Source organism: Saimiri boliviensis, chromosome 8 (assembly GCF_048565385.1).
Source record: "Saimiri boliviensis isolate mSaiBol1 chromosome 8, mSaiBol1.pri, whole genome shotgun sequence".
NCBI classification, from domain to species: domain Eukaryota; kingdom Metazoa; phylum Chordata; class Mammalia; order Primates; family Cebidae; genus Saimiri; species Saimiri boliviensis.
In genome coordinates this window covers 4,493,994-4,510,692 of record NC_133456.1, presented here as the reverse complement: position 1 = coordinate 4,510,692, position 16,699 = coordinate 4,493,994, and the positions used below count along the sequence as shown (strand labels likewise).

The 16,699-nt window shown below is 36.3% G+C and overlaps 1 protein-coding gene across 5 annotated transcripts in view; it reads right to left on the bottom strand.

The window, feature by feature from the left end:
* The window catches only part of DNAH12 (dynein axonemal heavy chain 12), a 260,536-nt gene that overhangs the window by 52,983 nt on the left and 190,854 nt on the right, over positions 1 to 16,699 (bottom strand). For 2 of the 5 annotated variants that reach the window (XM_074403604.1, XM_074403603.1), the window contains exons 54-58: positions 15,415 to 15,562; positions 14,983 to 15,128; positions 6,908 to 7,122; positions 5,610 to 5,802; positions 2,229 to 2,421 (exon numbers count right to left, since the gene is read on the bottom strand). In XM_074403604.1, coding sequence (XP_074259705.1) covers positions 2,229 to 2,421; positions 5,610 to 5,802; positions 6,908 to 7,122; positions 14,983 to 15,128; positions 15,415 to 15,562 — 895 coding nt within the window. Of the gene's footprint in view, positions 1 to 2,228; positions 2,422 to 5,609; positions 5,803 to 6,907; positions 7,123 to 14,982; positions 15,129 to 15,414; positions 15,563 to 16,699 lie in introns of those variants that run through there. The other 3 variants (XM_074403605.1, XM_074403607.1, XM_074403608.1) reach the window with 3 other exon arrangements.

Below are 16,699 nucleotides of genomic sequence, written 5' to 3'. Positions count from 1 at the left end.
CTTGTTACCTGTAAACATTTTCTGGTCTGTGATACTTATATATGTAATACTTTCCAAAAATAAAAAAGACTAAGCTTCAGTCAGGAAACCATTAGAGTGGCAGTAGAGGTAAACTCTGAAATCTCTAAACTCTTAAAGTTTTGTGTTTGTTTAATCTTGCAGATTTAGGGAAAAGGGAACAGCAGGTTTTGATTATGTTGGAAAGCCTTCCCTGTTTTTTCTTACATTAGGTGGGTGGATAATGGTAGAATAGAAGTCAGGGTAGATAATAGAGTATGTTTTAGCTGAAACTATATAATGAATTTAAAACTGTGTTTGCAATGATCAGTGGTATTCAGTCAGAAAGGTACTATGATTTATTACATTTATCTCATTGTAAGATAAAGTACTTGAACCAATTCATCGTTATATCTCCCTTTCTCTTCAAGTCTTAATAGGAAATAAGCCAGTAAGTGCTTCCTATCCTCTCTCCCCTTTGAAAACTAGTTTGGTGAGGGAACAAGTAGTAGCTTGTTCTGCTCTGATGGACAGGTATTGGGAAAGGAGGCACTACAGAATATCTCAGCCATGGTCCCAGACTGGGGGCTGCCAAAGAATATTACCCTAAGACCTTACTCCTTTGGCTCTCCCAAGATGAAAAGCATAAGACACCAAACAGTACAAGTGACAAGAGTGAGGACCATCACATTCATGCAAAATAAATCTATCCAAAGGGGAAGGGTGCCTAGACCTTTAGAAAGTCCTCTGTCCCAGAGCAAGGGTGTATTGTGGGGTGGGGGCAGTGCAGAGATGCTGAGTGATTAGTGCAATCTCTGTTCAGGTTTCTTTTTATTTTTTAATTACCCTAAAGTGAAGGAGCACTTAACTCATGGGTTGGACCAAGGAAAACCAAAAGGTCTGAAGATCAGTAACGTTAGCTTACAGAAGTCATTCTGTAATACCGTTTAATTGTGTAAACTTGAGCCTCAGCCCAACCTTTCTGGGACCTATTTTTCTCAACTATAAAGTGCAGAAAGTAAGTGCTTGATAAGGCCTTTTCTGCTTATAACATTGTATTATTCTATAAAAAGAATATCATTTGGGGCTGGGCACGGTAACTAATCCCTGCACTTTGGGATGCCAAGGCGGGTGCTGAGGTCAGGAGTTCAAGACCAACCTGGCCAACATGATGAAACCCCATCTCTACTAAAAATACAAAAAATTAGCCAGGCATGGTGGTAGGCGCCTGTAATCCCGCTACTCAGGAGGCCTGAGGCAGGAGAACCACTTGAACCCAGGAAGCGGAGGTTGGAGTGAGCCGAGATCACACCACTGCACTCCAGCCTGGGTGACAGAGTGACACTTTGTCTCAGCACTTTGAGAGGCTGAGGTGGGCAGATCAGAGGTCAGGAAATCAAGACCATCCTGGCTAACATGGAAAAACTCTGTCTCTACCAAAAAAAAAAAAAAAAAAAAAAAAATTAGCCAAGCATGGTAGGTCATGCTTATAGTCCCAGCTACTGGGGAGGCTGAGGCAGGGGAATCACTTGAACTGGGAGGCAGAAGTTGCAGTGAGCCGAGATCACACCACTGCACTCCAGCCTGAGACAGAGCAAGACTTCATCTCAGAAATAATGATAATAATAATCATTATCATCATCATCATTCAGCCGAGTTAGGTAAATTTGCAATAAATGCATTATTGGCTATAGACTACTTGCCTCTCTTCTTCCACCTGCCATCCTCAACTCTCATACCTGTCTTCCTGACAAATGACATGATAATGTTGGAATTAATGTCTAGGAATCTCTATTTACTCCTAGAACCCCTTATTGTTCAATCAACCAGCAACTAACTGCATCAAGAACTCCAATCAGGAATAGAGATAAGACAAGCTCTCAAATTCAAGTTTTCTGAGAAGAGTCAATTAAAACTTGAATGAACCCAAGTAGCCTACCTTACCTACTCAATAATAATACCTATCCAATACTCCTAATACCTTACTTATCCAATAATAATAAATATATTTTAAAGCATTCATTCTAAATTTATTTCTTCTGCATATAGATACCATATAGATCAGAGCAGGTTTTAAATAGTGGCAAGATATCCTCTTGCGAGTTTAAATTCACGTTTGGGTATTTTGTCATTTTCTTTTTCCCAGCAAGCCTACTCCAGCACCTTCCTTGGGGACTGGAAGCAAATCAGAATCTTAAGAATAAAAGGATTTCTAGGATTCTTTTTTTCACCTGTTGTTTCTTGGTTATCTCATTGGACATCATTTTGGCAGAGTCTAAGACTTTAATTGCACTTTCATCTTCTAAAATGTTTCCTTCTGATGATGATAATGTTTCTAAAATTTTTGTCTCTATCTCTTTCAGCTGTTTCTTGTTTGCTGCAGACTGAAGAATAAGGGCATTTCGTTCCTCTTCTAATTCTGGTCTAAAAGGATAGAAACATTTAGTCCAAATTTATAGTCTTACCTAAATTTATAGCTGAGTACTACGTATTACAAATTTGTAAACATCTAATACACACTAAGGTCATTAATTGCTTTAAAGGAAAAATACTTTCACACACATAACCATTTGAGAAGTTCAAGCAAAAAAAAAAAGCATTAATTGTATACATGTGAAATGTGGCAATAACATGTGCTACAGTAAGTCTAAGAATACATTAGACTGATCCATATGGCACAGCTGCTATGTGAGAGCAAGAACTGGAGAAGACACTCAAAGTATGGACTTATCTATTTCTTGATTTTGTCACCATGAAGTCTCATTTTCATCATATTTTCTATAGTAACAAACATTGAGAGGATGACTGGTCATAAACCTGGCTCTTTAAGTAAAAGGCAAAATTGGCACTTATGTCAAACAAAAACGGGATGGAACTTCAAAATAACAGTCTACCATGGAATAGCATATGTTATGACATGGTTCTGTACTGGACACTATACAAGTGAGATTTAAACATTGGAAGAAACACCTCATGTTTACATATGTTAACTTTTAATTTGATTTCATTTACTAGACCACTTGATAGTGTTACATTGAGCTTCAAGTGAAATCAGATTTCCTTCCAGAAGCAATTCTTCACTAGTAGCCCTTCCAGGTATCATGTTTTTCCTCATTAAAAAAAAAGAATACATAGAGTTTCCAGTTTTACATTTAAGTCTTTAATCCATCTTGTAGGCACGAGCAAAGATTTTATGACAAAAACATCAAAAGCAATTGCAACAAAAGCACAAATTGATAAATGGGATCTAATTAAACTAATGAGTTTCTACACAGCAAAAGAAACTATCAGAATGTACAGACAACCTACAGAATGGGAGAAAATTTTTGCAATCTATCCATCTGACAAAGGTCTATATCCAGAATATACAAAGAACTTAAACAAATTTACAAAAAACAACCCCATTAAAAAGTGGGCAAAGGACACTTCTCAAAAGAAGCTATTTATGCAGCCAACAAACATATGAAAACAAACTCAACATCACTGATCATTACAGAAATGTAATTCAAAACCACAATGAGATACCATCTTATGACAGAATGGCGATTATTAAAAAGTCAAGAAACAACAGATGCTGGTGAGGCTGCAGAGAAATAGAAATGGTTTTACATGGTTGGTGGAAATATAAATTATTTCAACCATTGTGGAAGACAGTGTGGTGATTCCTCAAAGACCTAGAACCAGACATACCATATGACATAGCAATCTCATTACCAGGTATATACCAAAGGAATATAAATCACTCTATTATAAAGGTACATGCACATGTATGTTCATTGCAGCACTCTTCACAATAGCAAAGATATGGAATCAACCTAAGTGCCCATCAATTATAGACTGGATAAAGACAAGGTGGTACATATATACCATGGAATACTTTGTAGCCATAAAATGGAACAAGATTGGCTGGGTGTGGTGGCTCACACCTGTAATCCCAGCACTTTGGGAGACTGAGGTGGGCAGATCACCTGAGGTTGGGAGTTGGAGACCACCTGACCAACATGGAGAAACCCCATCTCTACCAAAAATACAAAAAATTAGCCAGGCATGGTGGTGCATGCCTGTAATCTCAGCTACTCAAGAGGCTGAGGCAGGAGAATCACTTGAACCTGGGAGGCGGAGGTTGCAGTGAGCTGAGATGACAACACTGCACTCCAGCCTGGGCAACAAGAGCAAAACGCCATCTCAAAAACAACAAACAAACAAACAAAACAAAAACAAGATCATATCCTTTGCAGAGAAATGGAAGCCATTACCATCAGCAAGCTAATACAAAAACAGAAAACCAAACACTGCATGTTCTTACTTGTAAGTGGGAGCTGAAAATGTGAACACAGGGTAGGGAATGACACACGGCTTGTTGGGGGAGATGGGGGAACGAGCACATCAGGACAAATAGTTAAGTAATGCTGGGCTTAATACCTAGGTGATGGGTTGATTGGTGGTTTGCTGCACCTTAGCACACATTTACCTATGTAACAAACCTGCACCTTCTGCACATGTACCCTGGAACTTAAAATAAAAATCGAACATACGTAAAGAAAACAATAAAAATTACACATAATCTTACCACCACAGAGATAATTACTTTAACATTGGGGTGTATTCCTTCCCAATCTTTTCAATCTTTTTATGTATGTAGATAAACCTCCATCTTTTTTAAACAAAATATTACCTATTCTGCACATAGTTTTATATGCTACTTTTTCCTTCTTTTGCTAAGCATTTTATTATTAATATCCTGTATATACATAAGAATGAATGTATTTCTGTTTATGTTCATAGCATGGATTCCTAGAGGTGAAATTTCTGGCTCATTCAGATACAAGTCAGAAGTCATGGGTCAGAGGCATTTGAACCAGAGCAACTCCATCGTGAGGAGGGGCTGGGAAAATGAGATTAAAACCTACTGGACTGCATTCCCAAATGGCTGGGCATTCTAAGTCACAGGATGAGATAGAATGTCCATATAAGAAACAGGTCATAAAGATCTTGCTGATAAAACAGGTTACGGTAAAGCAGCTGGCTAAATCTCACCAAAACCAAGATGGCCACAAAAGTGACCTCTGGTTGCCCTCACTGCTATACCCCACCAGTGCTGTGACAGTTTACAAATGCCATCACAACGTTAAGAATTTACCCTATATGGTCTAAAATGAGGAGGCATAAATAATCCACCCCTTGTTTAGCATATAATCAAGAAATAACCATCAAAATGGACAACCAGCTGCCCTTGGGGCTGCCCTATGGAGTAGCCATTTTTTCATTCCTTTACTTTCTTAATATATTTGTTTTCACTTTACTTCGTGGACTCACTCTGAATTATTTCTTGCATGAGATCCAAAAACCCTTTCTTGAGTTCTGGATCAGAATCCCTTTCCTATAACAATGGCATGTTAACCTGAACCCAACTGCCCATACTAAAACCCCAATATATCACGGTTGGCTTATAACTTACTTGTTACAGATGGCTATTTTAGAGGATCGTGTGATTATTACAGTAACAAAATACAAATTTGACAAAGTTTAAAAATATTCACAAAACAAAACTATTTAATGGCCTACAAGTATTCCTCTTTAAACCATCTAGAATCATCTAAGAAAATACATACCTCTCCTTTGCAACAACGATACCTAGTAATTGATCTTCAAGTCCTTCTGGAGTGATCATGAAATTCAGCAAAGACACTTTTGTAGCCAGCTCTGGCATATAGTGTGGATTTCTCAGTTTTGTGGTGATATAAAATTTGAAATCAAAGGAATACTCAATAATGACCTCACCAAGTCTGATGCAGTCAATGCCACCTAGATTTCAGAAAACAAATGCCTAACAAGTGAGTCAGTTACATAGCCCCCTCACCCTATGTACTTCTATGGCCTCGCCCAGGTTACAAATAAAGGATCCTAAAGTAAATTAAAACAGAAAACAGGACAGGGCTTAGTGACTCATGTCTATATTCCCAACACTTTGGGAGGCCAAGATGGGCAGATCACCTGTGGTGAGGAGTTTGACACCAGCCTGGCTAACATGGTGAAACCCCGTTTCTACTAAAAATACTACAGAAACTTAGCTGGGTGTCATAGTGGCACATGCGCGTAATACCAGCTACTTTGGAGGCTGAGGAACAAGAGTCACTTGAACTCAGGAGGCAGACATTGCAGTGAGCCGAGATTGCACCACTGCCCTTCAGCCTGGGAGACAAAGCAAGACTTTGTCTCAAAATGATAACAACATATAGAAAACAGGAGTGGCAAAAGTCACAGACACAACAGCAAGCAAGCAGTTATACAGCAGGACTCTTTCCAGGTTAATAAAGGACATTTTCTCTAGTTGTCATAGAGCTTTGTAAATGAAGATTTCTTTTGAGCTTTCTTCATCAACTTTCAATCATGATTCTAAAATACATGTAAATGACTAAAGCTCTTAAAGGTAATAGTACTTGGCAGAGACAAATTTTTATAAACAGAAAGATAAAAACAACTTAGGCCCACACGCACCACCACTATTCATGGTGGCTCATTCCTATAATCCCAGCACTTTGGGAGGCTGAGGGAGGAGGATCACTTGAGGCCTGAAGTTCGACACCGCGACTATTCATAACAAGATTTTTTTGTGGTCAAAGGTCACAAGATAAAGAAATTTCAAGCTGGCTTCAACTTCTTTATGTTCTCTATAGAACAACAATCTAGACAGCAGTGGTTGAGGCAACGAAGGGAGGGCAAGTTATTTATCTTAGAACACCTGGCTAAGGTTCATTGCCGACAGCTTGTTCCAAATTTCCTTTCACGCGTAACAATGACCCAGAAGTTCTGAGTTATTAACATTATTATTAAATTTATGTAGTAAGGCCTCTTTCATGCCTCAAAGATAATTCAATCATCTTTCAGATTAATAGCAATTGCTTTATACCTTGTTTAAAAGTTTGTCTAAGCAGTAAAGGCTCCAAAGATGGATCCAGTTCTTCACCAACATTTTCTAATAGAAGTGGATTTCCAAACTGAATACAGTTTTCCAATGTTCTCATATAGTCTGAGTCTGATAGCTTAATAACACTAAGCTGATTTTCTTTCTCAGAGTTTTTGATCCACTTATTGGCTTGACCCTGGGGGTCAATCATTAAAGGCCTAGAATATAATAAGAAAAATTCTGAAAGGAAGACATAAACATTGAGACTATTTAAAATTATGTAATTTAAATAATAAACATCACCATCAATCTGTACAAATATGAAGTATTTCACATACATTATCAGGATCATTCTTTACAAAAGTCCTATGAGAAAAAAGTTAAAAGGATTTTTTTTTCTTATTTATTTTTCAAATGAAGAAATTCAGTCTCAGGAAGTACTCTGCCCAAGGTTCAACTAATTCAGTGTTCGAAGTAGTAGAACCTTGTTAATCTGTGAGCTCTGTTCTTCCCAATATAATATACTGTCTTCATAGTAACTTTAGCACATGACATCTGTTAACATATTAAAATAATACTATAAAATATTTGATGATAATTTAAAACAAGAGATCCACTAGCATATAGGGGATTTCCTCAGATTATGAGTAGAATTACAAACTGTGTCCAAGTTTAGGGGTGGTGTATATTTGAGATCTATTTAGGAGTTTTTTTTCTGAGTTAGTAAAGACTTTGTGTTCAAAAATATGTGAATCACGGATCAGATGTGTAAAATAGGATGTGCCTTCCTCTTCGTCATGGATGATCTGCCTGTCCTAGGTTCCTCTTGTATTCAGTGCAGTACATTAAATTTTCTTTTAAAAATATAGCACAGAAAAGGAAGTTTTTGTCCCCTGTCACTTCAGCTTTCCCATTCTCTTTTATTCCAACAACTTCTAGGGCTAAAATCCCCTTTCCCTATGAATAAACTCTTTAATTTACTCCCAGATAACTATGTTCTTTTAGTTTCTTTCTTTCCCCAAAGACAAAACTAGCTGACTCGATGTTTCCTTTCCTAGCTCTAATTGTGCTGAAATCCTACTTAAAGTACAAAAAGGTCCAGACGGTACTTAAAATCTACTTTTCCTACCACAGCAAAGAAAGCAAGGGCATTCTACAAACAAGAAAGTTACTTTTTCATACAAGTTACCTAGTAATTAGACTAGTAGATGCTTTTAGTACCTTTCAAGCCCGTTTATTTTCTTCCTTTCATGTCCTTATTATTGGAAAAATACAATATATGTTCATTCCCTCGCAAAATGTTAACAACACCTATAAATTAACATTCTAATGTTAATAAATGTTATTGGTAATGCCTAAATGTTCTTGGTTATCCAATAATCAGAGATTCTTGTCTACTCCGAAACAAATTTGACTTCTATTTAATATAACCTTATGTGAATACTGGAAAACTGGATTGTTGTGTCCATCATAGAAATAAGGCCAGGACACGGTATTTGCATTCTAAGTATGCCTTACTCTAGGTATGAAAATAATACTAGCCTAGATTTGAGGTTTTTGAGCAGTCTGAAGAAAGCAGCATTATCTATGCTTCGGACAGAGGTAGTAATTTTGAAGAAAATAAGCTTTGCTGTTAAGTAGCCAAAGTAATGTATAAACACTAAAAAAGAACAATATTTTGCATTTTATTTTTTCCCTCCTACCTCCACGAAGGAGACACAGTAAGTATTTTCAACACGGTTAAAACAAAGCAAAACCAGAATTTAAGATGTAGATTAAAATGAGATATTCAACTATAATTATAAAAAAACATTTATCGAGCACTTATATGCTAAGTGCTTTCTCACAACATTTCTATGAGCTAAGAGTTATTTTCATTTACAGATGAGAAAACTGAGGTATTGAGAGGTCAAATACATTACCAAAATCTCAGGACAAAAAGTGAGGAAATTTTGAAGCCAAATACCCTGACTCCAGAGTCTGAACTGCTCTCAACCATTGCACAATATTATAAACAGACAAACTGTTACAAATTATAAAGAGCAAGCACAATGATTAATTATAAGTATGGTCCCAACAGCATGACTCGCTACAAATCCTTCTTCCTCCTAGTACTGATGGATAAAATATGCTATTATTTTAAATGCACGAGTTAATTGAAGCATGCATTTAAACGACACATACGTACATACATTCACACATATCTAATACATACATACAGAAAAAACACAGGTGCCAAAACCGATAAAACTAAAATCCAGAACAGTAAGTATGTGAGCTAAACTGACAGCTGGACTTGGGTAGTGTCAGTCTGATAACCCAGAGGCTCACTGAGTCCATATGTGGGAGGAACTGAGACCTTTGCATAAAGGAACTGAGACCTTTGCATAAAGCTGAAACTCACAAAAGGCCTAGTGAAGTCACTGATAGAAAAACTTCAACCTTATGCATAAAGAGATAAGAAGGAAATGTTTTGATTCCTACCTCATATCTGGCTAGAAAAAAGTATCCCCTGAAAATGTGAATGTGTAGCTGTGGGTCAGTATCTAATACAGGTTTAGGGTATAAATTTATACTATTTACATCAGGCGTCCCCAAATTTTTTACACAGGGGGCCAGTTCACTGTCCCTCAGACCGTTGGAGGGCTGCCACATACTGTGCGTCTCTCACTGACCACCAATCAAAGAGGTGCCCCTTCCTGAAGTGTGGCGGGGGGGGGGCCGGATAAATGGCCTCAGGGGGCCACATGCGGCCCGCGAGCTGTAGTTTGGGGACGCCTCTACATGACTGAGGAAACTCCAGGCTGGAAAATTAACATGTTTGTGGCCAGCAATGCTCCTGAGAATCCTGGAAGAAGTAAAGGCAAAACACACATTGCAGCTGAAAGTACATTGGGAAGTTTACCCCTACTGCCACACCAGTGGTTCCCTAACTGAAGTTGTCTTTTTTATTCCTGGAAAAGGTAACATACATAAATATCACAGATCAGAAAAATTTTAATGAAATGTATTCTTTTAACATTTTAACATATACTCACAGTATTCATTTCTTACAAAATGTCTTGTTCTTTGATTTTAGGCTATTAATGGTAAATGACTTTTTAAATGTATTTGTATTTCTTAAGCATAGCATTTCATACTAAAAATCACTGAATTGTACAATCTAAAAGGGTAAATTTTATGGTACATAAAGTGTTTATCAGCAAAGCTGTTACAAATGATGGGAGGTTGGAACACTATGGATGCCTGTAGTTCCAGCTACATCAGGAGGCTGAGGCAGGGGGACTGTTTGAGCCCAGGAGGTGAAGGCTGTAGTGGGCCATGATTGCACTACTACACGTCAGCCTAGGTGACAAAGTGAGACCCCATCTCAAAACACACACACACACACACACACACACACGTGCAAACACACCTGGACACATCAAACTACTGAAAACTAAAGATAGAATAATTGGAAAATTTCCAGAGGAAAAAAAGACACATTACATAAAGAAGAACTTTTAAAGTAAGACTTAGAGTAGACTTCTCATCTGACTATGTAGGTCAGAAGCAATTAAGTGACATCTGAAAAGACAAAAAAGAAAAAAAAAAAAGAAGTCCCCAAACAAAAGCAAAAAACAACTATCAATCCAGAATTATAAACTCAGCAAAGAAAAAAAAAATCTTTCAAAATGAAGAAGAAATAGATTTTTTCAGGGTTGGTTAATGGATACAGAAATATAGTTAAGTAGAAGGCATAAGATCTAGCATTTGATAGTACAGTAGGTAACTATAATGAAAAATAGTTTATCGTATAGTTAAAAACTGCTAGAAGAATTGGAATATTACAAGAAAATATAAATGTTTAAAGTGAATACCCCATTATCCTGATTTGATCACTGTACATGGAATGAATATATTAAAATATCACACATTTCCCTGAAATATGTGCAACTATTACATATCAATTTAAAAAAAAAAATTTTTTTTCAGACCAGAAAAAGAAAAAAGCTGAGTGAATTTGCTGCCAGTAGACCTGTTCACATGAAGTGTTAAGGGACATTCTTTGGGCAAAAGAAATGTCAAACCAAACAGAAACATAAAGAAACAAAGGGGTCCCAAAATGGGAAAAAGATGAAAGTAAACATAAAAGACTTTTTTCTTATATTTAATCATTCTGAAATATAAATTATCATCTAAAGTAAAAATAAATAATAAATATAGATTTATGGCATACAAAGTGAAACATAACAGCACAAGAGAGTAGAATTGTACTTTTGAAAGATTCTTACACTATGTATCTAATAAAATTATTTGAAGATATTCAGTAATAAACTAGAGATGGATGATGCTATAAACACTAGCACAAACACTCAAAATAGGAAGTGTTTAACCATTAAGCCAATAGTGGACATAAAATGGAATCATTAAAAAAATTCAATTAATCCAAATCCAACTAGAAAAAAAAAAAGCAACAAAGAACAAATGAGACAAATAGAAAAGAACAAGATGGTAGATTTAAATCTAAATGTGTTAATAATTCCATTAAATGTAAATGATCAAATGACTGATTAAAAGTAGAAAGAAAAATGAAACCATTTTAAGATCAATTCACAAGTCTTCACTGAAAGAAAGACTAAATGGACAAAGCATTACAAATCATTGAGGAAATAATGGATAACTCAACAAATAGTGCTGGAGTAAATGGCCATCATTATACAAATAAATAAAACTATCTTTCATCATGTCCAAAAATGCAAAAAGGAGGAAGCAAACACCAGAGTCGTAATTGTAAAAAGTACGCTGCTTTACCAGGTCATGACTCTTTCTGAGAACTATATTCCTGGCCTTTAATGCTCATGTGTGTTACTCTGGTTTGGCCCTCCCAGCTATAAATTACTAGACCTAAGGTGAATATTTGTCCCAAGCTAGATCAGATGTTCTTCACAGGAATTAGAATTTGGGCTCAATGATTAGAGTTAATCTATATTACTCAACTGATGTGGGGTTTTTTGCTTGTTTGTTTGTGACAGAGTCTCACTCTGTCCCCTAGGCTGGAGGACAGTGGTGCAATCTTGGCTCACTGCAACCTCCACCTCCCAGGTTCAAGGAATTCTGCCTCAGCCTCCAGAGTAGCTGGGATTACAGGCACTTGCCACCATGTCTGGCTAATATTTTTTGTATTTTTAGTAAAGACAGTGTTTCACCAGATTGGACAGGCTGTTCTCGAACTCCTGACCCTGCAATCCACCCACCTCAGCCTCCCAAAGTGCTGGAATTACAGGCGTAAGCCACTGCACCTGGCCAATTGATGTGTTTTTTTGAACTCAGGAATCAAGGTTTCCTTAGCAAATGACCATGTGCACAGATGAATAGAGCTAACATACCTTCAGAGATATATTAATGAAGCAGCTGTACAGAGAATAACACAGAATATAAGTTCTACTGAGATAGAGCGAGAATGTGCGTGTGAGACAGAAAATATGGATGAGAATTGCCATCAGTACTAATGGTTTCTTATTTTCACCTTCCAGTGACCTGGTGGCCCATGTTTTCTCCGAGAGTCCCTTAATATAGTTTAAGTGAGTAACCAAAATAACGAAATCATAAATTATTATCCTGGACCCTCAACTGGCAAGAAGTGGAGTCTTGGTTATAAGGATGGAGACTCATCCTTCAAAGTTTAACCAGGGCATGTCCTGTTGACCAGCTAGTCCAAAAATAATAGGTAGGAAGGGTAATTTCATTGGAATGTCACTTTATTAAAAAAGTCAGCTTTCTGACAGAAATAACAGGCTGTTTTCTTTAAATTATATACTACCCAAAACTTCTAGTTTCCCTGAATACCAATTAGGGGGCTTACAGATAACACAACAGCATTTTCTTTTTTTTTTTTTTTTTTTTTTTTTGAAATGAAGTTTTGCTCTTGTTGCCCAGGCTGGAGTACAGTGGCATGATCTCGGCTCACTGCAACCTCTGCCTTCCAGGTTCAAGTGATTCTCCAGCCTCAGCCTCCCAAGTAGCTGAGACTATAGGTGCCTGCCACCATGCCCAGCTACTTTTTTGTATTTTTAGTAGAGACAGGGTTTCACCATGTTGGCCAGGCAGGTCTCAAACTCCTGACCTCAGGTGATCCACCTGCCTTGGCCTCCCAAAGTGGTGGGATTACAGGTGTGAGCGACTGTACCTGGCCCACAATAACATTTTCTAAACTGCAATTTAAAAAAAAATCTTAATGATCACCCAACACATGAAAATGGGTTCTAAAACAGAATTAACAGAGTCAAGAGTCTAATATTCTGTTAAACAGAATGATCCCTGCTCTACCACAGAGCACATTTTCTAAACTGCAATTTAAAAAATCTAAATGATCGCCCAACACATGGAAATGGGTTCTAAAACAGCATTAACAGAGTCAAGGGTCCAATATTCTTTTAAACAGGATGATCCCTGCTCTACCATGGAGCACATTTTTTAACAACGAAAATATATTCTTTTACAGATTATATTAAATTGTGCTTATTGCTTACATGTTTCAACCTAAGTTTGCTCTCTAGTAAAGTTTTGAGTGCAAACACAATATATGATTATATGCATTCTTATTTTATTAAAACAATACCATCATTATGAGAGTTGTTTTGAAGTTTTTAGAAGAATGTGCAAAGAATATAAAACAACTCAAACTTTCAGGATGTTAGATTTCCTTATATCTTTAATTACTCTCATCTAAAAAAAGACTGAAATTTCCATTATGATTTTAAAGGCAATGTGTGTGATATCATATTCCTCAATTCACTCTAGCATAATAATTTAGAGCAGGAATTTGAAAGTTAGATTGCCTGGATTCAAATTCTGACTATCATTTATTCGCTAAGTTATCTTTACTAATTTAAAATTACCAAATATTCTGGGCCTCAGTTTCCTCATCTATAAAATGGAAGAATAATAATACCTAACTCATAGGATGTTGTGAAGATGTAGGGCACTTAGAATAGTACCTAATGAATCTAAGATCTCTGTAGTATCCATCACAGTATATTTGAGATACAGTCCCATGAAATGACTTTTAAAATTAGATGACAGCATCACTATATAACCATTATAGAAAACTATTTCTCAAAGGAAAGTAATTTTCCAGGTTTTTCAAAGTGATGTAAGTAAAAGGATAACAATAAAGGCCATTTGAAAAGTTTTTATAGTTATCAGACTAACCATGATAGCAACCAAAAAAGGTACCCATGAAATTGCATAAATTATCAAGTTACAGTATCTTGAAGATGGGTAGCAAGACCTAGCTAAAATAAGTACATTGTATAGCTAGAAACGAATTGCCCCAATGTCCATCAATAGGAGAATTCATAAAATGGAACTCAGCAGCAAAAAACAGGAACAGATTACCAATGCGTGTAATAACATGGATAAATCTCAGAAAAAAATATATGCCAAAAGGAAGAACATATACATTATGACTCCTTATATGAAATTCTAGAACTAATCCTTAACTTGCATTACTAAGCCTTATACAAAAGAACATATACATTATGATTCTTTTATATGAAATTCTGGAACTAATCCATACAAAAATAACCTATGGTGGGAAATAATCAGAACAATGATTTCCTGGGGTGGGAGGAGGGTAGGGATTTATTGGAATGGGAAATAAGGAAACTTCCTGGTGGTAGTCATGTTTTGTATCTTGATAGAGATTTGGCTTGCACCAGTGTGTATCTTTGTTAGAACTCACTGAATGGTATATTTGGGTTTTATGTATTTCATATATGTAAAATTTTACCTCAAAAGAATAAGACATAAGCAAGTATTAAACTTTAGTTGGTGATATTCATGCTGAAGTATTTGGAAGGAAGTATATCCATGTCTGCAATTTACATGGAAATGCGTTTTAAAAGATGGGTTGATGGAGCAATAGAGGGAAGGTTAGTTACATGATAAAGCAGCAAGAATATTAAAATGTTAATTGCAGATTCTCAGAGGTGGTAGTTATATTAGTACTTATGATAAAGTTCTTTCAACTTTTCCATATGTTTGAAAACTTTCAAATAAAACAATGGAGAAAATAAACATTTTCTATTTCTTACCAACGCCTAGAGTTGTTAACGATCACTCCGTTATCTATGGAAAACGTATCTGTTGGTAATCCAGCAATGTTCCAAGCTCTAATTTTTACGGGATCACCCAGGGTTTTACTCAACAAGAACTCCTCTGAACATGGGATTTTTTTCTTCTGCAAGAAATAAACAAAAATCTGTTATCTTTCATCTTGTTAACTAAAATATTTATAAATTATCCGTTTAATTGTCACTAGGTATTATTTAATAACTGTAAGGAACATAACAAAATAAAAGTTGAACTATGGAAGTATTTTACTGATGAAACAAGAAGCAAAAGAAGAAAGACCCCACGTTTTCAGTGATTTCTTTTCTGTCCTCGTTATCATCCTTTCCAAAAAAATACTCCAAAACGTACTTTGGATGTTCTAAAACAAGATTTACAAAATATAAAACCACTACCTTGCACAACATGCTCCAATCTTTTGTACATGTTTGTCGAAAGCCAGAAGTGAAAGCACCAAGGTAGGCTATTACTCCTGCTGATACTAAGACATCGCCAATTAAATTTTCATATGTTATCTGAAGGTCATCTGCAGCTTGAGCCCATCTATGCCATCAACCAAAGGCAAAACAGATTTACAGCAGAGAATGATGAGAGACAGTAATCAAAAGGGCAAGGGCTTCCAGTCCAATTCTGTAACAAAAAGCTATAAAATGCTGGGCACCTGCTTATCTGTAAAATGAGGTTCGAACACTTTTAGCTCTTACATGCTATAACATGTATCTATATTATGTGAATGACAATCTTCCTTTCATTATTAGAATATTAGCATTTCTTACAGGACTTGGCCCTTCAGAAAAGGCAAACAAACCAACAAACAAACAAACAAAACCCATCAACATTTTACCTAAGAATTTTCTCTGAGATGATTTGGTCTAGTAGCTGTGCTATTTGTTTCAGTATTTATTGTTAGACTGTAAAACATAGAAACATTTGTAATTCATTGCCAAAAATTACATTTAAGCTGTATAGAAGCTGACATATGACCAGGCTTGGTGGTTCATGCTTGTAACCCAGCACTTTGAGAGACCAAGGCGGGCGGATCACGAGGTCAGGAGTTCAAGACCAGGCTGGCCAACATGGTGAAACTCCATCTACTAAAAATACAAAAATTAGCCAGGTGTGGTTGCAAGAGCCTGTAATTCCAGCTGCTCAGGAGACTGAGGCAGGAGAATCTCTTGCACCAGGGGGCAGAGGTTGCAGTGAGCTGAGAACATGCCACTGCACCCCAGCCTGGGAGACCAGAGCAAGACTCCCGTCTCAAAAAAAAAAAAAAAAAAAAAAAAGCTGACATGCTATTACTAAGATTGCTATTTTTTCCATTTAATGAAGCCCATATAATAATAAAAGTGTATTCCCAAACTATCTAATCTGTACTACAAAGTCTCATCAAAGACATATTATTACCTTATCATGCTATTCATTCAACAAATAGAATAAATGAAATAGCTGGCTGTCTAATCCAAGTAAATATATTACAATAAAGCTTACTGGTTTTGTTAGATCAAGCCAGTTAATATCTTCTTTAACATAAAATTTATGCATTCACTACTCCCTCCCAAACATCTTATTGCAAAAAAATTCGTACATAAAATTAGAAAGAATTGTACAATAAACAACTACATACTCACCACTTTGATTAAAAAATTGTTACCATTTGCCTTATTTGCCTTGTTTAAAAAA